Source organism: Heterocephalus glaber, unplaced genomic scaffold, assembly GCF_053883595.1.
Source record: "Heterocephalus glaber isolate CG9 unplaced genomic scaffold, H.glaber_assembly_v1.0 deba00001687, whole genome shotgun sequence".
Lineage (NCBI taxonomy): Eukaryota > Metazoa > Chordata > Mammalia > Rodentia > Bathyergidae > Heterocephalus > Heterocephalus glaber.
The window spans coordinates 10,021,656-10,038,380 of NW_028258412.1; the positions used below are offsets into that span (position 1 = coordinate 10,021,656).

The 16,725-nt window shown below is 54.2% G+C and overlaps 1 protein-coding gene across 9 annotated transcripts in view; it reads right to left on the minus strand.

Moving 5' to 3' along the window:
- Cabin1 (calcineurin binding protein 1) overlaps positions 1 to 16,725 on the minus strand; it is a 146,777-nt gene that overhangs the window by 12,633 nt on the left and 117,419 nt on the right. For all 9 annotated transcript variants that reach the window (XM_004843563.3, XM_004843565.3, XM_004843564.3 and 6 more), the window contains 3 exons: positions 3,758 to 3,921; positions 2,712 to 2,808; positions 1,137 to 1,817 (listed from right to left, as the gene is read on the minus strand). In XM_004843563.3, coding sequence (XP_004843620.2) covers positions 1,137 to 1,817; positions 2,712 to 2,808; positions 3,758 to 3,921 — 942 coding nt within the window. The remainder of the gene's footprint in view (positions 1 to 1,136; positions 1,818 to 2,711; positions 2,809 to 3,757; positions 3,922 to 16,725) is intronic.

Below are 16,725 nucleotides of genomic sequence, written 5' to 3' on the forward strand. Positions count from 1 at the left end.
AGCCACACAGCAAGGAAAGGACCAGCACTCAAACAGCCTACTAAGTAATTAGCAAATAGAACAACAAATGGAAGTTAACACTCGATGCTGGTGAGATACAGACAAGCAGTCTCTTAAAGTTGTTTATCAGGAACGGTCACACCATTTGTACCAGTCACTGAAGTTCTGGGGATTCCTCCTGTGGGAATAATTTTAAATAGAAAAAAAAGAGTATGTACCTATACATTAAAAGAGGGGGAAAAAAAGCTGGGCATTGTGGTGCATACCTGTAATCCCAGCACTCTGGGAGGCTGAAGGAGAATCTCAAGTTCAAGTCCACCCTGTGCAATTTAGTGAGACCCTGTCTCAAAAAATACAAAGGGAAGCTAGGCAAGGTGCCACACACCTATAATCCCAGCACTCATGAGGTTGAGGTGGGAGGACTGCCTCAAGTTCAAGACCAGCCTGGACTACATAATAAGTTTACAGCTAGTCTGAATTACATAGCAAGACTCTGTCTCAAAAAACCAAAAAAATTTTTAGGAGATTAAAAAAAAAGGGCTGGAGGACCGGGGATTTAGCTCAGTGGTTCCGCCACCTGCCTTGCAAGCGCAAGGACCTGGGTTCAATCCCTGGTACCAAAAAAACAAAAAAACAAACAAACAAAAAGGGCTGGAGATGTTGCTCAATGCAAAGGGCCTGTATCAATGCCCATTAATGGGGTGGGGGGAGGAAGGCAAAACGAGAAGAATAATAGCCTCTCTGGTCACACTCAAATTACTGCAGTGATAACAAGTCTCAAATGAAGTAAGGACATGATCCAAGTACATCCAGAGGCCCCTTCATAGGAGTCCCATCTCCCTGGGCTGGATCAAGAATAACATTTCATTTTCCTTTAAGGTCGAGTTCAAACATTTAAAGCTCACTGTTTTTCTGACTAAATGTATAGCCTGCTTCATTATAGAAAACCTAAAAAAAAACCCCACCCCCACCCCAGTGTACAGTGGGGATGCAGTGGTCATGATACCTAAAACCCACCTCAGGGGCAGGCCCTGACACACCTGGACACCCAGGAATGAGCTTCCTAGAGAGAAGACAAAACAATCAGAGACTTCGGACTCGCACATATCCCTTGGGGAATTTCACTGCCCACCCACCTGCTTGATGAGCATGTAGGTCTCTGACATGATCCTCTCAATTCGGCCCAGGTCATAGGCCACACCCTTCTGGCCCTGCTGCCACACTCGGTAGGCGTCCAGCAGCAGTGTCTTGCCGGACTCCGTGTCCTCCAAGAGCTTCCTCTTGCGGCTGTGCCGTGGGGGTGGCTCCTCGGGGTGGTTGCTGCACCTGGCCCCTGAGGCAGTGGTGGGGCTAGTGTTGGCAGTGGGTGCTACTGGGGCTGATGTGAGTGGAGTGGGCTGCTGCCGGGTGCTGATGCTTAGTTCCTCCAGGGACAGCTCAGCAGGCCGGCTCTCAGGACCCTGATCCCTCAGAGGGCGGCCTGGCAGTAGGGGCAGTGTCCGTTCCAAGTCTGGGCAGCGAATGGCAGCCTCGCCTGTGTCCATGGGCTCAGTAGGCCCTGTTCGAGGACTCTCCTTGTCCTTCCGCTCCCCACCCTGGTCTGCACTGTCTGCTGCATCCATGGCCATAGGCCGGTGGTTCAGGGAGCCCACTTTGGCCCCTAGTTCAGGCTCTGGCCTTGAACCATCAGCCAGAGGAGTCTTCTTGGGGTTGGGGAGGCTCTCCTGGCCATCCTCGGGGCTGGCCTTGTGTGAGACATCAGTGGTCATCCTGGCTCCAGGGATGCCGCAGGCCTTGGGCCCTGGGCGTTCTGATCCCTACAAGAAAACCAAAGATAAGACACTGGTGTCTCCATTGCAACAAAGCACGTCTGGGTTCCCTCTCCCACCCAATACCACTGTGGCTCTGGACATCTGCTAGCCAGCAAGCACTGTGCCTCAATCATCATCAGAGAAGGACACCAGGCCCAGAGACCTTCCCTCCTATGCACATCAGGCTGCCCTATGACCTATCCAAGTAATCCGACAGGTTAGTGGACTCTTATTTGCTGAGTAAGTCCTCTTGGCTCGCTTGCGGCTTTGTGATGTGAACTTTGGGGTGTTTTATGGAAATGAGACCTGCCTGGAGCCAAGAGGTGTGCTTGCAGCAGAGCCAAATCTTTCTGGCCTCTAATGTTAAAGTGAGGGTGGTGAGGACACTCTCAGGCTTGGGGCACCATCCTGAGCACCTACATCAAGCCCCCGCCAGCACTACTAGGCATGCGCTGTGGAGACACCAGTTCTACTTCAGCTCCCAGCTTGCTCAGCTCCCAGCAGTACCAGCTGCTAGGCAGGTTTCTTAAAGTCCTAGACCTCAGGTGCTCAGCTCTGAAATGGGGGCCCTGTTGTATCTGCCTAGAGGGTACAAAGGGAGGAGGATGCTCTCAGAAGCCTTGTTCAGCCCACTGTGGGTAGGACTCCGGAACCCACCCTACTCAGGGTGCAGTGCTAAGGGGCTCAGCTGCATAGGGGGTTTTCACCTCCTGCATTAAGCACAGAGTGTTGGGGCCTCACTAAGTGGTTGCATGTTCACTGGCTAGGATGATATTTCCCTCGTGGGGTAGGATGAGTGAGTGCTACTTCACAGGTGGGGACACAGGGACCTGCCTAAGGGGGGAAAAGGACTTGGGAGCATACTCACAGGTTGGAGGAGAGGGGTGGCAAGGTACGTACCTCTGCAAGCTCACTTAGTGTGTCTTCCAGCACCTTCACAGTGAGGATGAAGGCCCGCTGTGCCAAGACCTGGCGGTCAGCATCTCGCAAATACTTCCTGTGGTCACACGGGTGGCCAGAGAGGATAGGGGTGTGTCAGACACCACCGAGTGCTACTGAGTGGCTTATCCCTCCCTTGTGCCTTGTCCCTGCCCCAAGTATGTCTATTTGTCCCTGCATTCAACCTACTGAGGTCTGCTCTCCCAAAAGTCTTTCTTGAACCTCACCCTTCACATTCCACAGGTCTCTGACTGTAGCTGGCTGTTCTGGGCCCACTGAGCTGGCCACAAACCCCAAGGGCATAGCCACAGTGGGTCAGCCTTGCGTGCTTCCATAGGGAAAGCTGGGGAGAGGTGCAGCCCTGTCTCTAGGGGTGCCCTCTCTGAGCTCATGGCATTCCACAGGTGAACAAGACTATGAGAAAGTGATGCAGTGCAGGCACAGGAGAATGGCTGACTCAGCTCCAGACTTTACTGCCAGTCCAGTCCACCTGTGAGCTGCATCTTCTGTGATGCCCATAACCCCTGCATGTAGCAGCTGTGGCGGGTCCCCCTCTGTTTCGTCTGTTCCACTTTCTAGGGGAGGGATTCTTGGTTTGTGTTGAGGGCCAGGTCTCCACTGCCCATCTAGTTCTTACTGGACTTCAACTGAGCTACATAGCTATGATCTGAATATTTGTTTGCCGCATGACCTGGCAGAACTTCTGAGAACCCCAGGCTGGGGAAGAAGCAAGGGGAAAAGGAAGGCTGTGTTGTCCAGAGTCTAGATGTGGAAACCAAAGTCAATGGGGAGAACCTGTGTTGGCTCCAGGTTGCTAGGGCCCAGGAGTGGTGTCCCTTAGGTGCTAGACACTGAGACAAAATACCCTGGGAGGAAAAGGTTGGCTGGGGCTCCCTGACAGCAGGCCTCAAGGCTAGGTTGGAGCAGTGGTGAGAGGGCCCAGGTGGCTGACTGACCCACAGCAGCACAGCCATGTGCCAGGCTGTGTGCACAGGCAGCTCACTCACTTGCCCTGGTCCGGAGTCCGCTGCAGCATGGAGGAAACCTTCAGCAGGGTGCTGTGGTCCCGCAGCTGGGCCAGCACCTTGAGCAGCAGTACAATGGAGCGGTTCATGTGCCAGGCAAAGCTGCCTGGTCGGTCAATCTCATCCACGGGGATCCGCCAGATGCCCTGTATGATAGGCAGGAACAGGCTGTGAGGACGGCTGCTGTGGGTGGAGCTCAGGGACATCCTGCCTGAGGTTCCCTCGAACCTGCCACAGTGCCAACACACTCTACCTAGTCAAGGATGTTTCAACCCCTTCTAACTATACAGAGGATGAAGTATGGCCCCTTCCACCTGAACCTCCTCACCAATAGTGGTAAACAACATACACATGGTTCGGGAGACTCCTCTTTTGCACGGCTGTGTTGCACATGTCTATTGGGTCCGTGCCCTGAGGTGGCACATAGGACAAGCACACATCTCTCTACATAGGTAGTGACAGAGCCACGTGACCAACTCTTACAGGTGGAACCACTGGGTCAAAGGGGGCTATGGTGGAACTCTGGCAGCTGTGCCAGCAGAAAGGCGCCAGCATGACCCCACCCTTTGGGATCCTCTCTCCCTGCAGCTCTGCTGTATCATCTGCAGCTCCTAGGGTGCCCAGGTCCCTGCCATCTCAGTCAGACCACATTCTCTGGGAAGGACCTCCCTCCTCTCTCCCTCAGCCCACACCCAACCTGCTGCAGTACTGTGCAACCTCTGCCCATTGCCAGCTCCAGAGTCTGGTTCCCTGCGGTGTCCTGGTAACTAGCATGCCACCTGATAACCACTCAGGCTCCAGTCATGGTGCAGGGGAAGCATGTATGACAGGGAGGGAGTGATAAGTGAACAAGAATTGAGGAGCCCATCTCTGGTACAGAAACTCAGGAACTTGGGAGGAGTTAGCAGGCTCCCAAATGGGTCCTGACAGCCAAACCCCTAGAGAAATCCTGCGCAGAACGGACCAAGGCTACAAGTGACACTGGCTCCTCTTTCTCAGCATAGGGCCTGGCTGAAGTATGAGGTTTTGGGACCTTGGCTACCCATCACAGGGACCACGGTGGGGATGTCCAGAGCCCTGTTCCTGTGGGTGCTCCCTGCCAGCTCCTGATGCCTGCTCAGGGGTGGTGGCCCACCCTACTCTAGCAGCCCTGGAACAAAAGTTGCTTAGATCCAGGAGTCAGGCACAACCCTCAGCCCCAAGGCAATGCACCCTCCATACTAGGCCACGGGACAGACAGATGAGCAGCCTGGCTCATACTGAGACAAGGAGTGTCCACTGGACAGGCTGGGGGCTGTATGAAGAAGCCATCTTCCATGCCTGACAGTGCCAAGGAAGATGAAATGAGGAGCTTAAACCATCCACAGGGAGGGCAGCAAACAATACTGTATTTTCTACAGCAGCTTATGAAAAGCCACTGGAGAAGAGGCATGAGGGATGCCTTTGAGCAGCTGTGGGAGCCAGTGGGGGGGGGGGGGGTAAGGACCCTAGGCTTTGGCACTCTGCCCCTCTGTTTCTAGGGCTGTGTAAGGTGTAAGTGTGACTGCTATCCCTGTCACCCACTGAGCCCATTAGTTGGGGACTTGGAAAGGGTTCACCTCCTGGGAAGCTATTCAGACACCACTCAGGTGGTCTGCATCATAACCTCCCACAGCTATGCCATAAACACCAGAGCTCAGTGACAGAGAGTGACTTTTAAGAGTCACACAGCTGGAGGCAGCTCAGAGTTGGCCCTCACCACACCCACAGCACTGAAGAAAGGAACCCCTTGGGCCTATGAAGGGAAGCCTCTACCACCTGCACCAGCCTCCACCACTGCCACAGCTCCTCTCTGAACCAGATGTGAGAGGGAGAAGCGCAGGGCCACATTTCATTTAGAGATCTCATGACCCACTGCTCCCAGGTCTCACTCTTTAGAAAGGACACAGGACACACCTTGCTCCAGGCAGTCAACTGAGAGGGTTCAGAATGACCCTAGATGTCTTTCTTTCCTTTTTTCTTGAGGCAGTCTTTCTTTGCAGTCCAGGCTGGCCTTAAACTCACTATATAGTCCAGGCTGGCCTCAAACTCACAGGAATCCTCTTGCCTCGCCTCCCGAGTGCTGGGATTACAGGTATGTGCCACCACGGCAGGCATGACCTTGAATTTTATTGATTCCTTCCTCCACTCCTTCCTGTGCACAGCCCCTGATGACTTGGATCAAGCTGGAGATCAATCTTTCCCAAGCCTGGAGTCAAGCCAGCAATTCCATGCTTGAGTCTCCACCAATGCCCTTCTATGTCCTCTACCCAGCCAACTCTTCCGTGTCCTCCCAAGCCCAGTTGTGACATCACCTCCTCTCTGAAGTCCTCCTGGCTTGCTGTCCTCCTCTAACTCTCACGGAGAAAACTCACGGTCAGCCCCTCAGATTGTTGGGGGTGAGTTTGTGGCTAGAAGTATGTACTGGCTGGGACCAGGTTTGCTTTAGCTCCGGGTCCCCAGGGCCCAGATACAAACCAGGCAGAGTAGGTGGCCTTTCTAGGTTGAGGAGCGCTTTCTGCCTCCCATTTTGCAGGGCATGGGCTCTGCTGAAGTCTGTCTGGGGAATCCTAGCCCCCTAGTCTCCTTGTTGGCCCCTCACCCTGGAAATTTCCATGTTCAACTGTACAGGGCAGGTGTGAGACAATTCTGCTCACAGAAAACAGAAGGCTCCTCCAAGCTCCAGTTGTGGACATGATCAGTCCCAGGCTAGGGGAAGGTGCTGCAGGGAGGATGACTGGTGCCCCTTTTCCTAAAAGGTAGTCACTGCAAGGCAGCAACACTGCAGTCTGAGCAGTGCTCGCTGACAGTGGCTCACCTGGCCAGGTAACAGCCTGCTTGTCTCTCTTCCTATAAGAAAGGGGACTGAGAAGGCATTTCCTGAGACAAACCACACTTGGCCCTCTGCAGGGTGGGCTAGAGAGGCATGGTACAGCTGACAGATGGTGAGGGGTATGGAGGGCAGAGCCCCTGCAGAGAACAATTCCAAACTCTTGTTCCCAAATTCAAGGATTAGACATAGCACTTATGTTTTTCAGGGGGAGAGGCATGTGCCAAATCGAGCCAATGAACATCTGGAGAAAACCTCCAGAAGGGGCTACAATATGGTCACCTGGAATAACCGGGACTATGTGAGGTAGCCTGGCACTGCTAGCCCATCTGGAACTCAGTGAGGGGGGGTGGCTGGGCACAGGCTCACTCTGGTGTGAGCCCAAAAACTGTTACCTGCTTGTTGAAACTAGGCAGTGCCCTGGGAGACAGGCATTGGAGATTTCATCCCAAGCCCTACGTAGAACACTTGGGATGTCCATGGGGTGGTTTCAGAGGGAGCTGGGCTGTGCTGGCCAAGCTGCACACACTGTTTCTATTGTCTCTCCCTCTCCACTGCTGCTGAGGCTGGGCTTTCAACCCTACCCATCCTACCTCTCTGGTCTCTGGGATAAGCGCTCACTCTGGTAGGGGCCTGGGGAATGAATGAGGCAGGTTTACTCTGAGGACCTCCTGGTTTGAGGCAGATGGAAAGGAAAGGCAGCTCAGGCCTTCCTCCCTGGGTGGAGGTGAGATAGGGAGGGCCTCACAGGAGGTGGAGGGCAGGTGACTGGAAACAGAAGCACATTAGATGTAAGGGGGAAAAGACACCTACACTTGCAGACGTTCCTAAAGACACACACTTCCCAAAAGTCTGTGCCTGTCAGCAGTAGAAACCCAAGGTAGCAGAGGCCTCCCTCCCTGGAAAGCACAGCTTGTGGAAGGCCCTCTTGCCCCAGCACCTCCTGGAGCATGCAGATGCTGACAAACCCACTCATGTGAGCAGCTCTAATTTGCACTGCACATTCCAACACATGGTTTGGATCCCTATCTCCCATCCAGTTCATTCTGTAATATAACACCATTTATTTTGTAAAGGACAGAAGACAGAAAGAATCAGGTAGCAAGTCCACGGAAAACCAGAAGGGAACCACAGACACTGCTAATGAACATTTTAAACCAGTGCTTACAGGCCTGAAGGGTGGGTGGCATTTCGCATTTGTGCACACTCATTGCATCTGGCATCTTGCTTGGCCTTTTCATAGTAACAGTGGTACTGAAGGGCACACTTTCTGGGAGGGGTCTGACTGGCTCAAGTGCCCTTGTTGATTCATTCACCATTTACTCATTCACGTATGACAGTGTGGGGCTCAACTTTGTTTGCAGGGTGTTAAGCATCATCCCCTTCCCTTCCTCTGTAAAGGGTCTGTTTCCTCCCCCTCCCAGGGCTGGGCCCTTGGCCTTGCTCTGCCTACTCACAGGTCATGGGGATGTAGTCAGCAGGTGAGCCTGGGAACCCAACCAGGCTTTCCTCTCCTAGCAGGAGCCCTTGAGAATACCCCACCTCCCCCAGTGTGGCGCTGTGTGCAGATGGAGGTAAGCCCTGGAGATACAGGGTTCTGTGGGACAGCTGGCCTGAGAGAGTGGAGCCACCAGGAAGTCAGGAGCCAGCAAGATGAAAAGCAAGCCAACAACTTAAATTTCTTGCCTGAGCCAGGAGGGTTTCTGTGTCACATGGCCTGAACCCAGGCCCTCCAGGAAGGAGTGGAAAGAGCCAAAGCAGACCTCTCCCTGTACTACCCCTCCCACACTGAGTAAGCTATGCAACCCCCAGAGAGCAGGGTGTTGGAGAAGGCCTCTCAGTGTGAGGACAGGCACCCAGCAGGAGCAGAGGACCTGCTCTGCCCTGTCTTCCTCACCACAGCCCAACATGGCAAAGTCCCGGCTGCACCCACTCCTGAGGGCACAGGTGTGGGCTGCTGGGAGGGTGTGAGGGATATGCTGAGGGGGACCTAAGTGGGGGCTGATGAGTAGGATGTGGGCAATAGTGCTTAAAAAGAGGCCTGGCTGAGGGTAGATGGAGGGAGGCCAGCACTGGGCAGGGTAGAAGGGGTCTGACATCCCCACAGAATCCCAAGGTCAGGCCACAGCAGGATCACAGATTTGAGACAGCCAAAAGCAGAAGTGGGAGCCAGGAGCAACAGAGACCCCACAAGGTGGGCCTGGGATGGGGCTTCCCTTCTTGTGGTCCCCTCCTATTCTCCCCCTCTCCCCTGCCGCCTTCCAGTCCTGCTGCTCTAGACCTCCCCTGGATGTCCTTTCCCACCTCCACAGGCAGAGATGCTGGCTCTGGAGTTGCTCCACTCAACTCTGGTGTCAAAAGGACCAGCTCCTTGGTGGTCAGCACAGCTGGGAAAATGCTTCCTTAGAGTGCTATGGGCAATTAGGGGTCTACACTGGCAGCCTCAAAGCACTTAAAAACACCGGGATTGTGTTCAAGGCTCCTCCTGCATGCCAAATGCCTCATCCTAGGGATCTCAGCCCACCCCCACCTCCTGAGTGGTTCTGTGCTTCTCAATGGCAGATGAGGTCACCAAGACTCTAACAACGTGAATAATTTATGGAGCCTCAGACTCTGGGCAGAGGGTTTGATATGAATTCTCAAACCTTCCCCACAGCTTTGAGACTCAGGTGTCCCTCACTGCTCTGGAGACCACAGAACTTTTGAAGCTGTGTCCTGGAGTGGGACAAGCCTAGGGGTACAGGAAAGTGGGTGTAGCTGCTGTGGGGTGAGGGCCCACAGAGTCTTTCCCAGGGAAACTGAGAGCTGGGTAGTGCAGGTAATGCACTGCCCACTTACAAGGGCACTAAAGGGGGGAGGATTTGACTTCAGCTCATGACAATCTTGGTGGGTGGCATCCTAGGGAGGTGACAGTAGTGGCTTCTACAGGTATGGAACATTGCTCCTGGCCACTTGGACTGGCTAAGCCTGGCCTCATGGCTCATGACACTGCCTATACATTGAACTCAGTAGCCCAAGGCTACTGACATGATTCAAATAGACATGGCTGTCACAGTGAACCCCACTGCCCAGGCAAATTTTGACAGTAGAGCCTAAAACTATTTCTGAGGCTCCAGGTGAAGGGTACCTACCCCTAGCTGTTACCTTTACAGACCCCAGCTTTCAATCATGGATCCTCTTACAACCTCCTCTGCTTCAAGGCACATGCAACATCCCTCTCCAAAAACAAGTGCCTCCTACAAATGCCAGAGCAGGAAAGAAGGGTGCACAGAGGGTGTAACCCTGTCAGAATTGCATTAGAATTGAACAGAATTGAGGCATGGCTTCTTGCAGAACAGATGAGGCTCAAGGCACAGGATTGAGAGGGGACTCAGATTTATCCTATGTCCACACTGGCAGGGATAGTCTAAGTGTGTGATAAACCCAGCCCTCACTTCTCAGAGAGGGAAATTGAGTCCAGGTCACCTGTTTAGGACTGTCCAGGGATCTCAAAGTGGCACAAATGCCAGACTTGTAGCTTAGGCCTCTCCCAGAACCCTTGGTTAACACTCCCAAATGAAGAAGTTGGACTGCTTTACAGTTGTAGAAACAAAGGCATGGAGAACATAGGCACTAATGCCCAATCACTTTTAGAGCCAGTGGCTTTTTAAGACCTGGAATGCCCAAACAGGGCAAGCGTGGACTAGAAGACCTGCCCACAGATGGGGCAGCTGATCAATGGCCAGTGTCCTCCACTAGCACCATGGGAGTCTCAGAGGCCACATGTAAGTCCCTTGGGCCCCTGTTGCAGGAAATGGCCTCTAGCCTTGGTCCTTCCAGGTCTTAGCTGGCCTCCTCAGCCTGTCCTTTGCTGTGACTCTCACAAGATTCAGATGTGATCCCTTCCCCTGATCTTCTATTCCCAGGACCATGCCCCGCTGGGATGCCAAGCAAGGAGGGATGCCAGGCAAGATGCAGGCAGGAGGGCAGAAGATGGAGTGACCACACCTAGGATCACCTAGAAAAGCTGTGAAGAAGCCACCTGGTTGCTGCATAAAGGTATCAAGGAGGAAAAGACAGTGAATTGCCAATAGCCCTCTAGGAGGACCCAGGTGGCCAGCCTAACAGGAGAGTGGGTAAGCAGTAGGGTAGGTGGCTGCCTGCTGCAGGCAATGGACTCTCCCCTTTCCAGCTCACCCAGGCTCCCCATCAGAAGGGGCCTAAATCTGTTTGGGGCCTTCTTAGGCCCAGTCTTAGCTGCTTGGGCACTGCCCACAGGTTTGCCTCTAGCTTTTGACGTCAACAGCTAGTCCCAAGGGCTTGAGCCTTAGACAAAACAGCTGCCTGCCACTGCCCTCTGCACTCTTAGTGGCCCAGAAGTGGGGGTTGGGTAGGTGAAGGCAGTGGGGTTGCATCATTCTTGCTCACACCGGCCCTTTAACAGCCTGGCCTTTTGGGTGTGCTCAAAACCTGTGAGTTGAGATGAACTCTTCAGATGAACCAAAGCTTACTGGGGCAAAGTGAAGTCCATCAAAATGAGAGAGGCCAGGAAGACAGGAATGCCTGCCTCTCGGACCTGCTTGAAGTCTCCAGAAAAGGAATAGTCCAGGTCAAAACCACAAACCCTGGCATCTAGATCCCTTTAACCTCACCATAGCCCTAGGGAGGCGCTGACTGAGTCTCACGAGGGGAGGAAGAATGTCTTGTTCCCATCTGTGCCCCCACAACCACATTTGGGCTATCTCTCCAGACAAATCCCCTTCCAGGGTATAGGAAGGCTCAACTCCACAGTGATCCAGGGAGCAGGGACAGAAGAGAGGCTGGTACGAGGAGTAATGGCCCAAGAGAACAATGACTCTGAAGGGTGTTCAGGGAAAGTCAGAGGGAGCAGAGCTGGAGAAGGAGCCTCTCTGCCAAACAGGTGAGAAGTGAGCAGCTGAACTAGAATGCAGTTAGAATCAAGCCTCACCACCCAGGGTGTCCTGAGCACAGGAGGCATACGCTTTCAATCTGGATTTTTAACTCAGTAAACAGAACACATGTATTTCCCCACATTGTCAAAAAAAATCTCATTTTAAATCACTATAGTGCCAGGTGTGGGAGCACACACCTATAATCCCAGTACTCAGAAGGCTGAGGCAAGATGATCACCGATCACCACAAATTCAAGGCCAGACTGGCCTACATAGTTAGTTTGAGGCTAGCCTGGGCTACATAGCAAGATACTGTTTTAAAAAAAACAAAATAACAAAAACAAAAAAACAAGAAAGAAAATAACCACAGAGGGCTAGGTGTGGTGGCACACACTTGTAATCCCAGCACTTGGGAGGCTGAGCCAGGAGGACTGCCAGAAGTTCAACTCTACCCTGGGCTACATAGTGAGTTCAAGGCCAGCCTGAACTTCATTGTGAGATCCTGTCTCAAAAAACAAACAAACAAACAACATAAAATGACCAAGGAGTACTTCACCCCACAGTGAAGTTGGCTACCAGCGGACATCTGGGTCTGGGTCTCCAGGATTATTACAAAGAATGCTGGGCTGACCATCTTTCTCCATGAAGCTCTCCTCCTCTGCTCAGGATGGATCGCCTGAGAGGACCAAGGGGTTGGACACCAGGTAGCAATGCCCAGGCTGGTCTCCTAGAGGCAGAGACTGGGTTCATGAGTTGGACAGTAAGGGAGCGCCTACAGTAAGATGAGCAAGCAAGGCTTCCCACAGCAACTCAGCTCCAACAGCCCGTTCACAGAAAAAACAGCACTGTGAGTACCTGAGAGAGAGCCCATTCCCCTGGCACAGGGATTCCTGCAGTCTCCTCTTCCCCCTCCCCACCCTACCCCCAGTTTAAGCACAGGCACAGTGGTGACTCAGTGCTCTGAACAGGCAAGGGTGGGAGCATGTTGGCACCTGCTTCCCAGAGGCAGTGGGCAAGGGGTGGAGAAGCAGGTTGCTGTTAACCAAGGACCAGCTGCCGAGCAGAAACTGGAGTTACAGAGTGAAGGAGCGTTTCAGCAAGGTTGTAGTGCAGGAAATCAGGAGATTTTTGTTTGTTTCCAGAAAAACACAAAAACTTTCTGCTGGCTCCAGGAGAGCCTCAGAGTCACAACCTGACCCCAAGCCAGGAATGAGAGAATCTGGACAGCAGGCCCTGAGGTCTGGAGCAGTTGTGGGGAAAATACCAGAATCTTCTGTAGTCTTGGGGAGACATCTGTCACCCTAATTCCATACAAACTACCCAAAGAGCAAGACTACCTGGAGAGGGCAGAGGGTAGGGTAGGGAGGGATGCACACTCTCCCGAACCCCTATTGCTGAGCATCTCCTGGGGCCAACAGTACTCACACGCATCTGTCCAGCTTCTCCTACACGTGATTTCACTTACACCTCGCTGTGGGAGAGGAGACTAGTTCCAGGGCAAGCAGCCAGCAGTGAGCTGAGACCGCAGCAGAACTCAGCCCACCAGGCTCTTTGTACTCCACCCCACTTACTCCTATGTAGAGAGTGCAAGGACCAAGCCAGGCCAGCTGGGCAGCACCCCTGGGCCAGATGACTCATGCAGCCCTCCTGCTCCTCAGTCCTGGCATTTGGGGCCAGGATTGTTTCTAGGCTAGTAGCTCCCCATCTTTTCCATGCCCTGAGCAGCTAAAGGTCCTGCCCCTCCCACAGCACTTATGCTCCAGGCCTAAGGTTGGGGCACAGCTGAGGCCAGCCAGGTTGAACCTCCCTGTCGGCAGGAAGTTCCTACAGCTTCTACCTCAAAACCAGCTGGTCTCCAGAGCCTCTGTCCGCAGAGGCCACCAGGGGCGCCCTCATCCCCCGCCCCCACAAAAATCCTGGTTGTCCAGGCTACCGGTAAGGGATTCCCCGTGCCATCATAGGTAATGAGTCCTCGACCAACACAGGCAGAGACTGGGGAAGCCTGCAATTTGCCTGCAGCTGGCACCAGCCGTTTTCAGTCTCTCCTCCTGCCAAATGAGACATCGCGGGCACTAGGTTCTCTTCCCTCCCCCCTCTCGGGAAAAGCAGAAACGACAACCAACCAAGTGCGCGGGGAGCGCCCAGCAGCCAACTCCCGGTGGCTATCCCTGCCTTCACGTGCCAAAGCCCCTGCCCCACACCTGCTGACCCCCTACCCCAACCCTACCCCTCCTCCCACCCTGAGAGCTGAGGAGTGAAGAAGAACCGGCCCAGAGCAGAGCCTGGCCAGCAGCACTTGCAAAGCTCTGGCACCATCTTCCCGCCCCCGCACACAGCTATTTATAGCTAGGGAAGCACCGCGTCCGGGTGCCGCTGCCCACCCGGCTGGGCAGCCTGCTCACCATCCCAGGGAGCGACACCGCGCAGCTTCCAGTCGGCGCCTTCTGCCGCGAAGTTGCTGGAGGTAGTGGCTTTCGCTTTCGCGCGGCGCAGCGCAGTGCACACCCCCGCGCGCAGGCTCCTGGCCCCAGGCTCTTTCGGGCTGGGCTAGCCGGGGACCCAGCGCAGTTGCGCGTACAGACTCTACCAGAGCTTGCCGCCCCCGCGTGCCGCCGCCGAGACCGGCCCTCCCGCCCACCTGAGGCTGACCAGAGCACGGGCCTGGCACGGGGGGCGCTGCGCCGCACCCCGCGCCCAGCCAGCCAACTTCCTCCGCAGGGGAGTCAGGGGAAACCATGGCCCACGGGCTTCCTGCTGTGCCTGGGGCGGGGGGCAGCTGCCTGAGCCCACCCAGGGAGGACTGAACAAAAGCACAGAAAAGCGGAGAACCAGGCAGGCAGAGGAGAGGTGGTCGTGTGGCCTGGCCTCAGCCCCCATGTCCTCCACTATGGGCAAGTTCCTACCCGCTAGCTCCACCGTGGCATCTGTGCTGGAAAGCTAGGGCGGGCGCAGGGCCATGGCCGCTGCTTGCTTGCTCGTGGCGGGCCGGGGCGGGGCGGGCAGAGCAGGACCGGGCGCTGGCGCTCGCCTGGATGGGAGCCCAGCAGCGCAATTGACTTCTGCCGGCCAGTGCTGGTGGGGCCCCTGGCCCAGCTGCTCCTGCAGTGGTGGCGGGCTACCGGTCGGCTGCCAACTGCTGGTGGGCACAGACCTTAGCGCGGGAAGCTGTGGCCAGGACTACATTGGCCAGAGCAGCAGCAGCTGACTGCATGTTGGGGGTGTCCTCGACCTGCATGTGGTATTTATGTCAACAGCGCCCCCTGGAGTTGTGCCGCGCAGTGAATGCCCTGTGGCTGGCAAAGTGTGTGTGGGTGGGGGGGACTGGCCACACCTGAGCTGTCAGTAGGGACTAGAGTGAAGACTTCTAAATGCCACGGTGAGTTCTCCAGTGGGCTTTACAGCTGGAAGCTTTATTTTCGACAGGCTCTCAGAACCAGAAAGGCAGGGCTGGGCCATTCTGATCTCAAGATCCCTCCACCACTTCCACTCCCAAGCTCTGAATTCCAAGAACAGCAGCATACTCCTCTCCAGCACATGAATAGCTTTCCAGACAATACCCATTTTACAGATAAGGAAAAAGCTCAAAGGGAAAAAGCCTCACTCCAGTGCATATGGCCACACCTCCAGGACTCTCAGCATCTTCCTCTGATTTCTTTCTTATGAAGCTGGCTGCACTAGAACTGTCTACTAATTGTTGGCTGTTTCTTCCGACCCCCTGCTGAGGAGAGACTCAGGAAAGGCAAGTATGGGCCATTCTCTATGAACTAGATGGAGAGATGCTTCCCCACCTCTCTTCACAAGCACGTCTCTCACCACCTCAGTGCCAGGAGCACTCTCTACCTCCCCAGATACTCTAGAGCCTCAGATCCACCTAACCAGGCCTAGTAGCACTTTTCCTAGAGATACCCACTCTGTGAACTAGCTAATTCCCAAGCATCTTACCCTCAGGCTAGCTCCTGCCCACTAGCATTCCTAGGCTTACCGAGTACCCTGCCAAGTGCCCCCAATCCGAATCAATCTGGGTCCAACCTGCACTTGATCTGGGAAAATGTAGCACTCTGCCCTCTGCCCTTGGAGGGTAGCTTCCTGCTAAGCATAGGGCTTGTTGCTGGGAACAGGAAGAAGTAGGCCTTGGCTCCCATAAGTCACTCATTTGCAAGGGGACCCAAATGATCACAAGCCACAGCTAGGCTGTCAAGAAAGATGAGGCTTCAACCAAGTACTCGCAACAGTTAGATCTCAAGGAGATCTCAACCCGCATTGCTGCTCAACCCAATACAACCTCTCACCATCCACATTCCTACCATCATTTGATAGACAATACATGTGGGAACAAGTTCAAAGAGACTAAGCAACAAGGCCAGAATGGCTAGCACCCATCTCCCAGGCCTGGCCAGCTTCAACGCTGTCCCTACTTGGCTTGAACAGACATAGGGACCAGGTGCCAAAGTGATGCTCATGCCCTGCACAGCTCATGACCTCACTTCATACCTTATCTACTTCCTGTAAGATCAAGTCAGACCAAAGGAAGCTGAGAACATGTGTTCATCACCCCTGTGCCAGGAAGAAACTGTTATCTGTTTTGTGTGTGCAGTTCTCTGGAAACCAGTTCCCTGCATCCAGGAAGCTTCTAGGCCTACTAGTGGCAGAATATATGTCTCTTGACCCATATGTCTCCTGACACAGAATCTGGGAGCAGGCCAATGGTCACACTCTAACATGCACTGTGATAAATGGGTCTGCTGGCACCATTCCACCTGCCAGATGAACATACCAAGGTGGGGGGAGGGGATTAGCAAGCAATCAGAGGTCCTGATACTTGGCTGTCACAGCAAGAGGGAGACCTGTGGTGGGTGAGGGGAGCTTAGAGGTTTTGTGCTAAACCTGTGTAAAGCAAAGACTGGGGAGACATTCCTCAGAGAATGTCTGCTCCCAGCTGGGTTCTGAGGCCCTGTGGGCTCTGGTCTCCTTGGCTCTGCTCCTGTACCACAAAATGCCCTGCACATGAGCCCTGGTTTGTGCCAGCCCTCTCTAGAGTCCCACAAGACAGGCAATCATCATCTCTAGCTGACAAGCAACAACACTGAGGCCCAGAACAGGGATGTTCCTCACAAGGTGAGGTTCATCTTCTTTGTCCTGCTAGGGGAAGCATTCCAGTGCATGCTGGAGCCTCTTGGGGGTTCATGTGAGAACACTGTGACAGAGGCTGG